This window comes from Natator depressus, chromosome 1, assembly GCF_965152275.1.
Source record: "Natator depressus isolate rNatDep1 chromosome 1, rNatDep2.hap1, whole genome shotgun sequence".
Classification (NCBI taxonomy): domain Eukaryota; kingdom Metazoa; phylum Chordata; order Testudines; family Cheloniidae; genus Natator; species Natator depressus.
In genome coordinates this window covers 106,777,768-106,792,736 of record NC_134234.1, presented here as the reverse complement: position 1 = coordinate 106,792,736, position 14,969 = coordinate 106,777,768, and the positions used below count along the sequence as shown (strand labels likewise).

Sequence of the window (14,969 nt, the reverse complement as noted above, 5' to 3'; positions counted from 1 at the left end):
TTTTATAGGTGACAAATCTGAGGAACTGATAGAGGAGGTTTTGGAACAAACTGATAAATTAAATAGTAATCAATCACCAGGATCATATGGTATCCACTGAGGAGATCTGAAGGAACTCATATATGAAATTGCAGAACTATTAATTGTGGTTTGTAACCTATTGCTTAAATCAGCATCTGTGTCAGATGACTGGAAGATAGCTAATGTAATGCTGATTTTATAAAAAGGCTCCAGTGGTGGTCCTAGCAGTTACAGGCTGGTAAGCCTGATTTCAGTACCAGGCAAATTGATTGAATCTGTAGTAAAGAACAGAATTATCAGACACATAGATGAACACGGTATGTTGGATAAGAGTCAACATGACTTTTGTAAAGGAAAATCGTGCCTCACAAATCTATTAGACTTCTTAGAGGGGGTCAACAAGCAGATGGACAAGAGTGATCCAGTGGATATAGTGCACTTGGACTTTCAGAAAGCCTTTGACAAGGTCCCTTACCAAAGGCTCTTAAGCAAAGTAAGCTGTCATGGGATAAGAAGTAAGGTCTTCTAATAGATCAGGAACTGGGTAAAAGATAGGTAACAAAGGATAGGAATGGTCAGTTTTCAGAATGGAGAGAGGTAAATAGTGAGGTCCCACAAGGATCTGTACTGAAGCCAGTGCTGTTCAACATATTCATAAATGATGTGGAAAAAGTGATAAACAGTGAGGTGGCAAAGTTTGCAGATGATACAAAATTACTCAAGATAGTGAAGTCTGAAGCAGACTGTGAAGAGTTACAAAGGGATCTCACAAGACTGGGTGTGTGGGCAACAAAATGGCAGATGAAATGCAAAGGAATGCGCATTGCAAAACATAATCTCAACTCTACATACAAAACAACGGGGTCTAAATTAGCTATTAACTCTTAAGAAAAAGATTTTGGAGTCATTGTGGATAGTTCCCAAGGTGCAGCAGCAGTCAAAAAAACTAACAGAATGTTAGGAACCATTAGGAAAGGGATACATAATAAGACAGAGAATATCATAAATCCACTATAGAAAGCAACACCCACACCTTGAATAGCACATGCGGTTCTGATTGCCCCATATCAAAAAAGGTATATTAGAATTGGAAAAAGTACAGAGTAGAGCAACAAGAACGATGAGGGGTATGGAATGTCTTTCACATAAGGAGAGAGTAAAGACTGGGACTGTTTACCTTAGAAAAGAGATGACTAAGGGGAGATACGATAGAGGTCTATAAAATCATGACTGGTGTAGAGAAAGTGAATAAGGAAGTGTTATTTACCCCTTCACATAACACAAGAGCCAGGGGTCGCCCAAGTAAATTAATAGGCAGAGGGTTTAAAACAAACAGAAGGAAGTGCTTCTTCACACAAGGCACAATCAAACTGTGGAACTTGTTGGCAGGGGCTGTTGTGAAGGCCGCACGTATAAATGGGTTCAAAAAATGAGAAGTTTGTGGAGATAACAATGAGACAAGTTCATGGAGGATAGGTCCATAAATGGCTATTTCAAGATGGTCAGTGAAGCAACCTTGTGCTTTGGGGATCCCTAAACCTCTGACTGCCAGAAGCTGGGACTGGACAACAGGGGATGGATCACTCAATAAATTATCCTGTTCTGTTAATTCCCTCTGAAGCATTTGGCACTGACCACTGTTAGAAGACAGGACACTGTGCTAGATGGGCCACTGGTCTGACTCAGTATGGCCATTCTTATGTTCTAGATTTATTCCTTGGAGATTCTTGCGAAGGCTATCCATTTCTGTAGCATGTCAGGATTTGTAGTATGGTAGTGGTAAAATGACTCCCTGCATGCTTCATTTTCTCACCATCTTCTAAGGTCACACATCTATAGGATAGACTTCAGATTTAAAAAATAGTGCTGATATGTGGGACTAGTATTTAAATTTAATATAAATCTTCAAGAATCAAAATGCAGTCCCTTGTGTTATACTGGGTTTTGCCCCTTAAGCTTAGTAATTTATTGCTGGTGTATCTGTTGATCATTTTACCTTTTATTTGTATTTGCTTTCATGTGTGTTTTACTTTGTTCTAAATAAGGTTTACCTAGCCCAGGGATCACAGGTCCACCTGGCTTCCCTGGTGAGAGAGGTGAAAAGGGTGAGCAAGGTCCTCCAGGACTCTCTCTGCATGGATCAACTGGAAGGGATGGTTTTCCAGGGCCTCCAGGTCCTCCAGGACCTCCAGGACTTCCAGGCATAACAAGTAGGTGAAGATTTTATTTCAGGGGTCGGGAACCTTTCAGAAGTGGGGTGCCGAGTCTTCATTTATTCACTTTAATTTAAGGTTTCATGTGCCAGTAATACATTTTAACGTTTTTTAGAAGGTCTCACTCTATAAGTCTATATATTATATAACTAAACTATTGTCATATGTAAAGTAAATAAGGTTTTCAGAATGTTTAAGAAGCTTCATTTAAAATTATATTAAAATGCTGATCTTACGCCGCCGGCCTTCTCAGCCCGTTGCCGGCCTGGGGTTCCATTCACCTAGGCTGGCAGCAGGCTGAGCGGGGCCTGCGGCCGGGACCCTGGCTGGCAAGGAGCTGGCAGCCAGAACCCCAGACCAGCAGTGGGCTGAGCGGGGCCGGCGGCTGGGACCCCAGACTGGCAGTGGGCTGAGCAGCTCAGCCCGTTGCCGGTCTCGGGTTCAGTCCGCCGGCTCCTGCTAGCCAGGGTTCTGGCTGCTGGCCCCGCTCAGCCCGCTGCCGGTCTGGGATCCCAGCCCTGCTCACATAGAGTGGGTACCTACCTTCTCCCTGGTTCTAGCCCATTCTCTTCCTCTCTCTCTGCACTGAGCTGAGAGTGGGAGTGCACTGAGCACAGGACTGGGGGTGAAGGAGCAGGCTGGGGGTTGGGGTGCAGGGTCTGTCCAGGAGCTAGAATGAGGGAGGGGGCTCGGGGTTGGGCAAGAGGTTTGGGTGTGGAGTGCTTACCTCAGCAGCTCCCATTTGGTGCGAGGGGTGCAGGTCGGAATGTGGGAGGGTGCAGGAGCTCCTGTTTGATGCTCAGGGTGGGGGTGGGAATGTGGGGGGTGCAAGAGTCAGGACATGGGGTATGAGGGGCCTGGGTATGTGTGGTGGGTGCAGGAGTCAGGGCATGGGATGTGGGGGGGCTGGGTATGTGTAGGGGTACTGGAGTCAGGGCTGGGGTCATGGGGGGGTTCAGGGGTCAGGGCAGGAGGCTGGGGTGTGGGGGGGTGCATGGGTCAGGGCAGAGGGTTGGCTGTGTGTGAAGGGGGTGCAGGGATCAGGGCAGAGGGCTGGGATGTGTGGGGGTGCAGGGATCAGGGCAGAGGCTGGGTGTGTGTGAGCAGGGTGCAGGGGTCAGGGCAGAGGGCTGGAGTGTATGAGGGGGGTGCAGGGCTCAGGGCAGGGGACTGGGGTGGGGGGGATGTAAGGGTCAGGGCTGGGGGTGTGGGCTGGGGTCTTGGGGGTGCTCCCAGCCCCCTGCTCAGAGCGGCTCATGGCAGGGGGCTGGAGGGGATATGCCCTGATTCCACCCCCCTTTCCCAAGGCCCCATTCCCACCTCTTCTCCGCCTCCTCCCCGGAGCAGCGAGCGCGCTGCAGCTCCTCTTCTCCCCCAGCTGATCAGCAGCAGGGAGGGAGAGAAGGAGGGGCAGGAACCCAGCACCCTGGGGGAAGAGGCGGGGGAGGGGGAGCTTGCCTGCCCTGCAGCAGCAGCCGGCAGGACCAAGCTTCTTCATCCTCCGGGCAGGCAGGATTTTTAATGGCACGCTGCTGCCTGCCAGGGTCCTGGCCTGGATTCAGCAGCGGGCTGAGTGGGGCCGGCGGCTGAGACCCGGCAGGCAGCAGCGTGCCATTAAAAATCATCTCGCGTGCCGTTGCCAACCCCTGTTTTATTTCAATACGCAGCTGAAACACTGTTAAAGTTTTGTATATTCAAAAAGAACAAGGGCAACAAGGATATGTCAGGAAAGTGGAGGCCATGATCAGAATCAGCGTGTAAAGAAATGCTCCCTAAGTATGGAAAGAGAGAAACATATGTGACTTTGTTAATGCAAAAAAATGAGGAACTGTCTAATAATTAAACAAATCATTTGCCTGACTCAAGACACAGATCTTTTTCTGGATAAATGGCTGCTACTTTTGACTTCTTTCAAAAATGTATCTGATTACATGATCCCACACCTGGCATAAATAGTTATACATGCAGAGCTGTCCCTTGGTACAGCGATTCGGGGTGCCGCGCTTTGGGGAGTCTGCGCTTTGATAAAATCTTGAGGAGGTGGGCGAGGTGGTAAGGCGGGCAGGCGAGCAGGGTGTGGAGGAGAATGGGGAGGCGAGCGGCTGGTGGGGGGGGCCCGAGGAGGAGCCCCCCTACCAGAACCTCCCCATCTCCCCAGTGCCTCCTGCCCGCCGGCAGGCCCCATTGATCAGCGCCTACCACGGCCACAGATCAGATGTTTCTCAGTGTCAGGAGGTGTGGGGGGGAGGGGAGAGGAGTGAGGGTGCAGTGTGCTCGGGGGAGAGGGCGGAACGGGCGGGAAGGGCAGGGCGAGGGTAGGAAGAAGTAGGGTGGAGTGGGGCCTTGGGGAGCACACAAGCACACCAACCCTCCCTCCCCCCCCGCCAGATTGGAAACTCGGCACCTATATCACAGGCCCCACACCCCCTAGGGACGGCCCTGTATACATGTATGCATTTGGCCTCTGTTTTGACATGCTAACTTTCACATATTTATTTATGTAGTGACAATAAAATAATTTTTAAAATGAAGACAAACAAATACTTGCATTGTTTTGCATGCAAATTGTATTTGATAATGAGAAAATAGGGTTCTAATCCTATGATTCTTTACTTATGTGACATAAATGAGACTAGCATGTGATAATGGCTACAGAATCAGGCCCAACATTTATAAATTAGAAGTTATTCCCTTTTTAAATAGTAGTTTTTATTGTGAAAATGGGATTATTTAAGGTGTCTAGAGCATGGGATGGGCACTTGTTTAATAAATCTAAATGAACAGCTGATAAAGAAGCAAAATGCTTTATGGGTGTTTTACAATTGATTTTATAATTGAACATGCCTATAAAAAATAATATATTTTGAACTTGTTTCCCATTCTGTAATGGTTCTGTAAGGAACCAAAAAGATTCCTTTTATTCCATACACTTTTGCAAGTACAATACTTGCAATGGCTCATCCTAGGTGTTTACCTATAACTTAGTGTAAATGGCCGTTTAACATAATAATATTAGGAAATTAGAACCTTTCTCATGTTTGCAGTGTTGTTGTAGCCATGTTGGTCCCAGGATATTAGAGAGACAAAGTTGGTGAGGCAATATCTTTTATTGGCAATATCTTGTATCTTTTTTATCTTTCTCTTGGAGAAGGAACTCTTCTTCAGGTTGTGGTTGATTCTGTTTTACTGACTAACAAATTTTCACTGCATGCTTAAGTTTCTCAGGCCAGATCCTCAGCCGCTGTTAACTGGCGGAACAACAATGCCTTCAATAGAGCCATGTCAATTTACACCATCTGAGGACCTGGCTTTTTTTTTTTTAAATGACTAGGAAGTATTTGACTAGACAGATTGTAATATACATTTGCACTTAATTATGAATAGTACTTTCCAGTCAACATAAAATAAGTAGTAGATAATTACAAATAAGCAAGGATATATTTCAGTGCTAATTGCTACCTAGGGACACATTAATAGTTCATTAAACAAACATTAGAGAGACATAGATGTTTCCATTTTCTCCATCCTAATTTTCTGCTTTATAATTCCACCACAGTATGCTCCCATATGCTTTCAGTTAGCGCTCAGCCATTTGTGCCTTGAAAACAGTGTTTATAGACAAATTTGTTCAACATGAAATGTTAATATTGAATTATATCACTTGTTAGTAGCACTCCCTGTAGTCTTTATTTGGATTTTAAATTACAGATTTTTAATTGTTTGACCTGGGTCTGATTTTGTTTGCTTGCTTGTTTGTTTGTTTGTTACTGAAGAAGGACAATGCAAAAATAACAGAATCTTTGCTTGCCTTGCTGGTGATGGGGGTTAAGCCCCATCACACTTGGATAAAGAATAAAAATTGAAGATTAAAAATGATGCTATAGTTTTAGGCAAACAGATATAATTCAAATTCATTTGTTTTATTATCTACCTTGTTCAGGTATATGCCTTTAAAATTAAACACTAACATGTTATTGCACTGTAGCTAAAATGTAATCATGACATAAAGACAATAGTATTTTGTCTGCAATTCTTCAGCAGACTTGAAAAGAGATGTACATATCAGGTATTACTAAATTATTGTGGTAGAGATAAACTTTTTAAACTAGTGTGGGGAGGAGATTTTGCAACAATGCCTTGCAACTGAGGATCCCCTAATGATAAAATCCTATAGATTGTGGGGATTTTTTCAGCCTTTTACAGAAATTGAGGACAATATCCTTGCTATGGAATTCCAGATGGTTTAATAAGCTATAGAAAGGAATGTCATTCTCTATGAAATTCCTAAACCAACAAAACTTAGTTTAAAAAAACAATTAAGGTTGCTTAGTGATAATATATTTCCTTATGGCATCATTACAAAACCCAAACACTTATAAACAAGAAAATAAATAGTTAAAGACACTATAAATATTATACTGCCCACATAATAAAAAAAGTTTTATCAAGAATAAAGCAATGCATAGTTCATTACTGTAAAACCTTAATGCTGACCAAAAAGCCCCTCCACCTCATTTTACCAGTTTTCACAAAATATATGCATAACGCAAAACTGATTTTTACTTCCTGGGTTTGTTTTGTGTGTTTGTTGTAATATGTTGTGTGACGTGTTCCCCCCGGGGTGCCACCTGGAACTGGGGTACCACTGAGTTCTCTGACTTACCAGCCTGGGCTCCCTCTCAGCACTGTGCTGCTGTGACAAGCTGTGGACTGCTTCCAGTCCTATACTCCCACCAGCATTCACAGAGGCAGGGACACACCCAGCTGCAGTTGCATGCAAGCTGTGGTCAGCCATTGCATGAGCCAACAATAGAAAGACTACAGCCAAAATAACCCCCAGCTTCCCTGCCTAGGACCCCAGAGCTGTACCACCCTGTCCTGGTCAAAACTTCAACCTGTATGAATTTATTACCCAGTTCGCCTCTCCCTCAATGTGGAGAGGAATATGCACAATATGCTTGTGTTAACCAAGCTGAGATTTTCCCCAGACACTTCAGTCAAAGGAACGCTAGTTCAGTTTAAAACATAAAACAAGTTTATTAACTACAAAAGATAGATTTTAAGTTATTATAAGTGATAGCAAACAGATCAAAGCAGATAATCTAGCAAATAAACAAAACCACAAACTAAGCCTAAAATACTAGATAGATCAGATATGAATTACCACTTTATATAGCTTTAACATATGGCGGGAATCCTTTGTTTCAAAGTCAGTTCCCAGCCCAGTTTGTGGGAAAATACAGGTACGCAAAATGGAGATCAGTGTCATGTAGTCTGGTTGCATGCCCTCCTGAGTCATAGCAGCCATTACTTATAGGCTGTCTGGAGCAGTCTCAGGAAGGCTCACCCAGTGGGGAATAAGCTTCTCCCAAGGCCTATTGTTTTCCCTAATGGCCTATTACCCTGAATAGGCCCTTCACAACCAGCTATCTAGACTGGAAGCATCTTGTGTAATGGGTGTCGCCCAGGTGTAACTACATTTGAAATACAGATACATAGTCAATATTCATAACTTTAGATACAAAAATGATACATGCATACAAATAGGATAATCCTATTCAGCAAATATGCTGACCTGGACTTCAGAAAAGCAGACTTAGACTCCGTTAGGAAACTGATGGGCAGGATCCCCTGGGAGGCTAATATGAGGGGGAAAGGAGACCAGGAAAGCTGACTGTATTTTAAAGAAGCCTTATTGATGGTGCAGGAACAAACAATTTCAATGTGCAGAAAGAATAGCAAATATGGCAGGCGACCAGCTTGGCTTAACAGTGAAATCTTCGATGAGCTTAATCTCAGAAAGGACACTTACAAGAAGTGGAAATCTGGACAGATGACTAGGAGGAGTACAAAAATATTGCTTGAGCATGCAGGGGTGTAATCAGGAAGGCCAACGCACAATTAGAGTTGCAGCTAGCAAGAGATGTGAAGGGTAACAAGAATGAGTTCTACAGGTATGTTAGCAACAAGAAGAAGGTCAGGGAAAATGTGGGTCCCTTATTGAATGGGGGAGGCAACCTAGTGACAGAGATGTAGAAAAAGCTGAAGTACTCATTGCTTTTTTTGCCTGGGTCTTCACAGACGAGGTCAGCTCCCAGACTACTGCACTGGGCGTCACAGTGTGTGGAGGAGGTGAACAGCCGTCAGTGGTGAAAGAACAGGTTAAGGACTATTTAGAAAAACTGGACATACAGAAGTATATGGGTCCAGATCTAATGCATCCAAGGGTGCTGAGGGAGTTGACTGATGTGGTTGCAGAGCCATTGGCAATTATCTTTGAAAATTCATGGTGATCAGTGAAGTCCCAGAAGACTGGAAAAAGGCAAATATAGTGCCCATATTTTAAAAAGGGAAGAAAGAGAACACAGGGAACTACAGACCAGTCAGCCTCACTTCCGTCCCCAGCAAAATCATGCAGCAGGTCCTCAAGGAATCCATTTTGAAGCGCTTGGTGGAGAGGAAGGCGATCAGGTACAGTCAACATGGATTCACTAAGGGCAAGTCATGCCTGACCAACCTGATTGCTTTCTATGATGAGATAACTGGCTTTGTGGATATGGGGAAAGCGGTGGATGTGGTATATCTTGACTTTAGCAAAGCTTTTGATACGGTCTCCCACAGTATTCTTGCCAGCAAGTTAAAAAAGTATGGATTGGATGAATGGACTGTAAGGTGGATAGAAAGCTGGCTAGATTGTCAGGCTCAACGGGTAGTGACCAACGGCTCAATGTCTAGTTGGCAGCTGATATCAAGCAGAATGCACCAGGGGTCGGTCCTGCGGCTGGTTTTGTTCAACATCTTTATTAATGATCTGGTTGATGGGATGGATTGCCCCCTCAGTAAGTTTGCAGATGACACTAAGCTGTGGGGAGAAGTAGATATGCTGGAGGGTAGGGATAGAGTCCAGGGGACCTAGACAAATTGAAGGATTGGGCCAAAAGAAATCTGATGAGATTCAACAAGGACAAGTGCAGAGTCCTGCACTTAGGATGGAAGAATCCCATGCACTGCTACAGGCTGGGGACCAACTGGTTAAGTAGCTGTTCTGCAGAAAAGGACCTGGGGATTACAGTGGACGAGAAGCTGGATATGAGTCAACAGTTTGCCCTTGTTGCCAAGAAGACCAATGGCATATTGGGCTGTATTAGTAGCAGCATTGCCAGCAGATCGAGCGATTATTCGCCTTATTCGGCACTGGTGAGTCCACACCTGGAGTATTGCATCCAGTTTTGGTCCCCCAACTACAGAAGGGATGTGGACAAATTGGAGAGAGTCCAGCGGAGGACAATGAAAATAATTAGGGGGCTGGGGCACATGACTTATGAGGAGAGACTGAGGGAACTGGGGTTATTTAGTCTGCAGAAGAGAAGAGTGATGGGGATTTGATAGCAGCCTTCAACTACCTGAAGGGGGAGTCCAAAGAGTATGGAGCTCGGCTGTTCTCAATGGTGACAGATAACAGAACAAGGAGCAATGGTCTCAAGTTGCAGTGGGGGAGGTCTAGGTTGGATATTAGGAAACACTTTCACTAGGAGGATAGTGAAGCATTGGTTACCTAGGGAGGTGGTGGAATCTCCATCCTTAGATTTTTTAAGGCCTGGCTTGACAAAGCCCTGGCTGGGATGATTTAGTTGGTGTTGGTCCTGCTTTGAGTAAGGGATTGGGCTAGATGACCTCCTGACTTCTCTTCCAACCCTAATCTTCTATGGTTCTATCATTCTATGAAATCATAACTTCTTCAAGTGCTTGTTCCCATCCATTCCAATTAGGTGTGCGTGCATCGCGTACATGGACGTCAGAAACTTTTTCCCTTAGCAGCTCCCGTCGGGACGGCAGAGGAGCACCCTAGAGTGGTGCCCTCATGGTGCTGTATATAGTAACCTGCTGGCCCAACGCCCCTTCAGTTCTTTCTTACAGTCCAGGAAGGCGTTGGAACGTGGTCTCTCACTTGCGAGTGATCCCTTAGCAATCTAGTTTTTACCAGCTAGACAGTTTGTTGTTAGATAGTTAATAAGTTAGGTACAGTTTTAGTGAGAGGTGACTGGGATTTAGTTCCAGACACCAGCCTTGGGCTGCGGGGCATGCCGCAAGCCCAGGGGTTTAAAGCTTGCGCTATCTGCCGCAAGTCTATGCTCAACAGTCCTCCCATGACTCCTGTCTTAGGTGTCTGGGGGAGATACACCAGGCTGAGCGCTGCAAAATTTGCAAAGCCTTTAAGCCCTGTATTAAGAAAGAAAGAGACTTTCATCTTAAGTAGCTGCTCATGGAGGCCACGTTACAACCAGTGGCCCCAGACCACTCGGTACCGGGTCCAAGCTCCTCGGTGAGAAGTGCCCCAGCATCGGTGCATGATTCGACACCAGGGTTTAGAGATCACAGGCACCATAAATCACGGGCACTGAGAAGAGCCAACCAGCCCTGGCACCACTCAAGCTCCCCGGCACCGGCCAAGTGCCATAAGAAAGGGGAAAGAGGATGCTCCCCTCAAAGAGCGACCAAGACAGTCAGAGAGGCTCCTACCACTCAGAGGCAGGACTCTGGTTCCCAACAGGAGCCAGCACCGTTGACTCCGGTGCCACAGGCACCGTTGAATCCAGCGCCCAGCGACTTCAGCACTGTCCAGTGTCTAGAGGAGGTCTTGGAACCCCCCTCCATGCCTGACACATTTGAGGCTGCAAAGGACCTCATCGAACTGTCGGAGTCCAATCCCCTCCAATGCAGGGAGAAGCTTCCAGCACTGCTGAGGCGGGTGCCATCCAGAGAGAAACCGGCAGTGGTGCGCTGCTTGAGGTCACCGCTCATGCACTGCTCCCGTTCGAGCTTGCCGCAGTGCCACTCCCTGGCACCGACGACTCCACATGAGGTTAAGGCAACAGATGAAGAAGCACTCTTGGCGCCCCCACTGAGGACCTGGCACCGCTCCACGTCGCCCTCAGTCACTCGGCACCAAAGCACGGTACCGGCCACTTCCCCGGCACTGTATGCACTTGGCCGGTCCAGGTCTTGGGATAGCCGGTACCACTCACTATCCCGATCCTCTCGGCACTGGTCCCCGGCCTGCACCTCTCGGCACCCCACAGTGGCCCAAAGATCATCGGCGCCGCCTTGGTCCTCCCCTTCAGACTCTGAAGCCAACTCAGGTCACTCGAGTTATAGCAGGCACCGGACCATGACCAGCAGAGAGTCCCACGCAGCCTGGCAGCCGCAGTGGCCGCCTCCGGGGCAGTGGCCCTTTTGGACCTCGTGGGCCTACCACCAACAGCAGGGCACGTTTTCTAGAGCCTCTAGATCTGTGTACTCAACGCGATGCCACTCAAGGTCGCCATATAAGCACACCTCGAGGGCAAGAGAGGCCACGCTCTCTAGGCTGACATCAGATCCCCCAGGGCAGCTGACAGAGGCAGGTCCATTACCCACACCATTACCAAGAGGCATGACCCCAAGACCTCAGGAGGCACAGTCTACCTCTCAAGAGACGACAGCCTTGACAGGTCCCAACACAGCCCAGGACTATGGGGGACTACAAGAAGGTAAGGACGATGGCAACCAGCCACAGCACATGTCCTCATCCTCCCCAGATGAAGCAGTGGCGGGTACATCTGTGTCAGGACCCCCACCTATAGACCATAGGGCCCATAAAGAACTTCTCCGCCAAATTTCCCTTAACATGGGCCTTCAGGTGGAAGAGGCCATCGAGCCAGAGGATCTGATGGTTGATATCCTGGCTCCGGAAGGTCCCTCAAGGGTAGCATTGCTACTGATTAAGACTATCCAGAGGAACTATAAGACTATCTGGCAAACCCTGGCTTCTATTACCCCAACAGCCAGGGGAGTGGAGAGAAAATACTTTGCCCCATCTAAGGGCTATGAATTCTTATTCTCCCACCCTCCACCCTGCTCCCTGGTGGTGTCAGCAAGCCTCAGCACCAAAATCCAAAGACGCCAAACGATTGGACCTCTTTGGCAGGAAGATCTACTTGTGGGGAGGCCTGCAACTCAGGATAGCGAACCAACAGGCCATCCTTAACAGACACAACTTCAACGCTTGGAATGCTATGTCCAAGTTTAAGGATTGCCTGCCACAGGATTCACATGCAGAGTTTTCTGCGCTAATTGAGGAAGGGAAAGCAGTAGCCAAAACATCTCTGCAAGCTTCCCTCGATTCGTCCGACTCTGCGGCCAGAACCATATCCCCAGGAGTAGTTATGAGGCTTTCAGCATGGCTACAGGCATCAGGCCTCCCTCCTGACGTCCAAAACACTTTGCAAGACCTCCCCTTCGAAAGCTCTGGCCTCTTCTCGGAGCAAACGAACTCCAAGCTGCATAGCCTCAAGGATTCCAGGGCTTCGATGAAATCCCTGGAGATGCATACACCAGCAGCCCAGAGGAAGCCCTTCAGGCCTCAACTTCCACAGCAGACGCAATGCCAACCTTGCCCTAGACAAGACCCCTACCTCAGGCGAGGCAGAAATAATAGATTCAGACCATCGAACAGCGTGTCTAACCAAGGCCCAAATAAGCCCCAGCCCAGAAACAAGCAAGGGTTTTGAAGGCACGCACGAGGACAGCCTACCAATCCAGTCCCAGGATCCCTCCCCATAGTTTTTAAACCGGCTATCCCGCTTCTACCGTGCGTGGTTCCGTATAACATTGGACCGCTGGGTCCTACGCATTGTGCAGGTGGGATACTTCCTCCAGTTCTCCTCCTTCCCTCCCATCCCACCCCATCCCCGTCCCTGTTCAGGGACCGCTCTCACGAGCAAGTCCTAGTGCAGGAAGTGCGATTGCTCATCGATATGGGGCGGTGGAGGAGGTTCACCAGGAGCTAAGGGGAAAGGGATTTTACTCCTGTTATTTCCTAATCCCCAAGGCAAAGTGGGGTCTACAACCCATTCTAGATCTTCACGGATTCAACAAATTTATGGTCAAGATCAGGTTCTACATGGTCTCCCTAAGCACTATCATCCTGTCACTGGATCCGGGAGATTGGTACGCTGCCCTCAATATGAAGGACGCCTATTTCCACATTGCCATCCATCCGGCACACAGATGCTTCTCATAGTTTGTGATAAACCGCAAGCATTACCAGTTCATGGTGCTTCCGTTCAGCCTTTCCACAGTCCACTGCGTGTTCACCAAGTGCATGGTGGTGGTGGCGGCCTTTTTGCGCAAAAGACAAGTTCGAGTGTACCTGTACCTTGATGATTGGCTGCTGACAGGACTCTCCAAAGATCAGGTGCAGTCCCATGTTACACTGGTCAGGGACGCCTTTCACAGACTGGGGCTCCTTCTCAACATAAGCAAGTGGTCACTCGCATCGACCCAAAGTATGGAATTCATAGGGGCGCTCCTGGACTCAGTACAGGCAAAGGTGAGCCTCCCAGAACCCAGGTTTCAGGCCATAGAAAAATTGTCAAGATGATATTACAATATCCCACCACAAGCGTCAGGGGTTGCCTGAAGCTAATAGGGCATATGGTAGTCTGTACTTATGTAGTCAATCATGCCAGACTGAGGCTCAGGCCCCTACAAGCATGGCTCGCATCATGTTACTGCCTGGCCCAAGACAGCCTGGACATGATAGTAACGGTACCCGGGCAAGTCTGAGAGTCTCTGCATTGATGGCTGGACCAACCAGTAGTCTGTGCAGGAGTCCCCTTTGGCGCACCCCAGCCTTCACTGATGCTAGTAACAGACGCATCAGATCTGGGTTGGGATGCACACCTAGGGGATCTGAGAACACAAGGTGTGTGGTCACAGGACGAGATACCCCTCCATATCAACCTGAAGGAGCTCAGAGCGGTTCGTCTGGCCTGTCAAACCTTTCACGCCATTTTGCAAGGTCACAGCATGACAGTCCTGACAGACACCACCACCACCATGTTCTACATAAACAAACAGGGCGGAGCTCACTCCTCACCCCTCTGCCACAAGCCTCTTCTCCTCTGGGACTTCTGTTTAGTCACCTGATTGCCTCAACAGATCCTACCAAGCTCGCGAGTGGTCGGTCTGATCAGATGTCCTGAAGTCAGTTTTCCAAAGTAGGGATTATCCCCAAGTCGATCTATTCGCCACCAAGGACAACAAACAGTGCCCTCGGTTCTGCTCATTTCAAAACCACAGCCTGGGCTCTATCACTGACGCATTCTTAATGCAGTGGGGGGAGGGCCTGAAGTATGCCTTCCCTCCAACCCCGCTGATCCACTGGGTCCTGCTCAAGATACGCCGGGACAGAGCAATGGTGATCCTGCTTGCCCCGTCCTGGCCACATCAGCATTGGTACACAACACTCCTAGAACTATCAGTAGACGCCCCAATAGCTCTACCCCTGTATCCGGACCTGATCACTCAGGACTGCGGGTGCCTTCTCCACCCGATCTTACAGTCCCTGCACCTCAAGGCTTGGAAGCTCCATGGCTAAACTTGATAGAGAGCCAGTGCTCTCAGCCAGTGAGACAAATACTTCTTGGCAGCAGGAAACGTTCCACCAGGTCAACTTAACTGGCCAAGTGGAAAAGGTTCTCCTGCTGTTGTGAACCCAGACATCTGTTACTGCTCCAGGTATCTATCCCAGTTATTCTAGACTATCTGCTTCAAGTCAAGCAACAAGGCCTATCACTTTCATCCATCAGAGTACACCTGGTGGCTATTTCAGCTTTCCATCCAGGGAAATCTGGGCGCTCGGTGTTCTCAAATCCCATGGTGGTGCTTTTCCTTAAGGGATTGGAAAGGGTA

At 47.7% G+C, this 14,969-nt stretch overlaps 1 protein-coding gene across 1 annotated transcript in view; it reads left to right on the top strand.

Annotated features, from left to right (window-relative positions):
• Positions 1-14,969, top strand: part of COL4A1 (collagen type IV alpha 1 chain) — a 213,025-nt gene that overhangs the window by 140,385 nt on the left and 57,671 nt on the right. Inside the window, exon 21 of the mRNA XM_074963616.1 lies at positions 2,067-2,231. Coding sequence (XP_074819717.1) covers positions 2,067-2,231 — 165 coding nt within the window. The remainder of the gene's footprint in view (positions 1-2,066; positions 2,232-14,969) is intronic.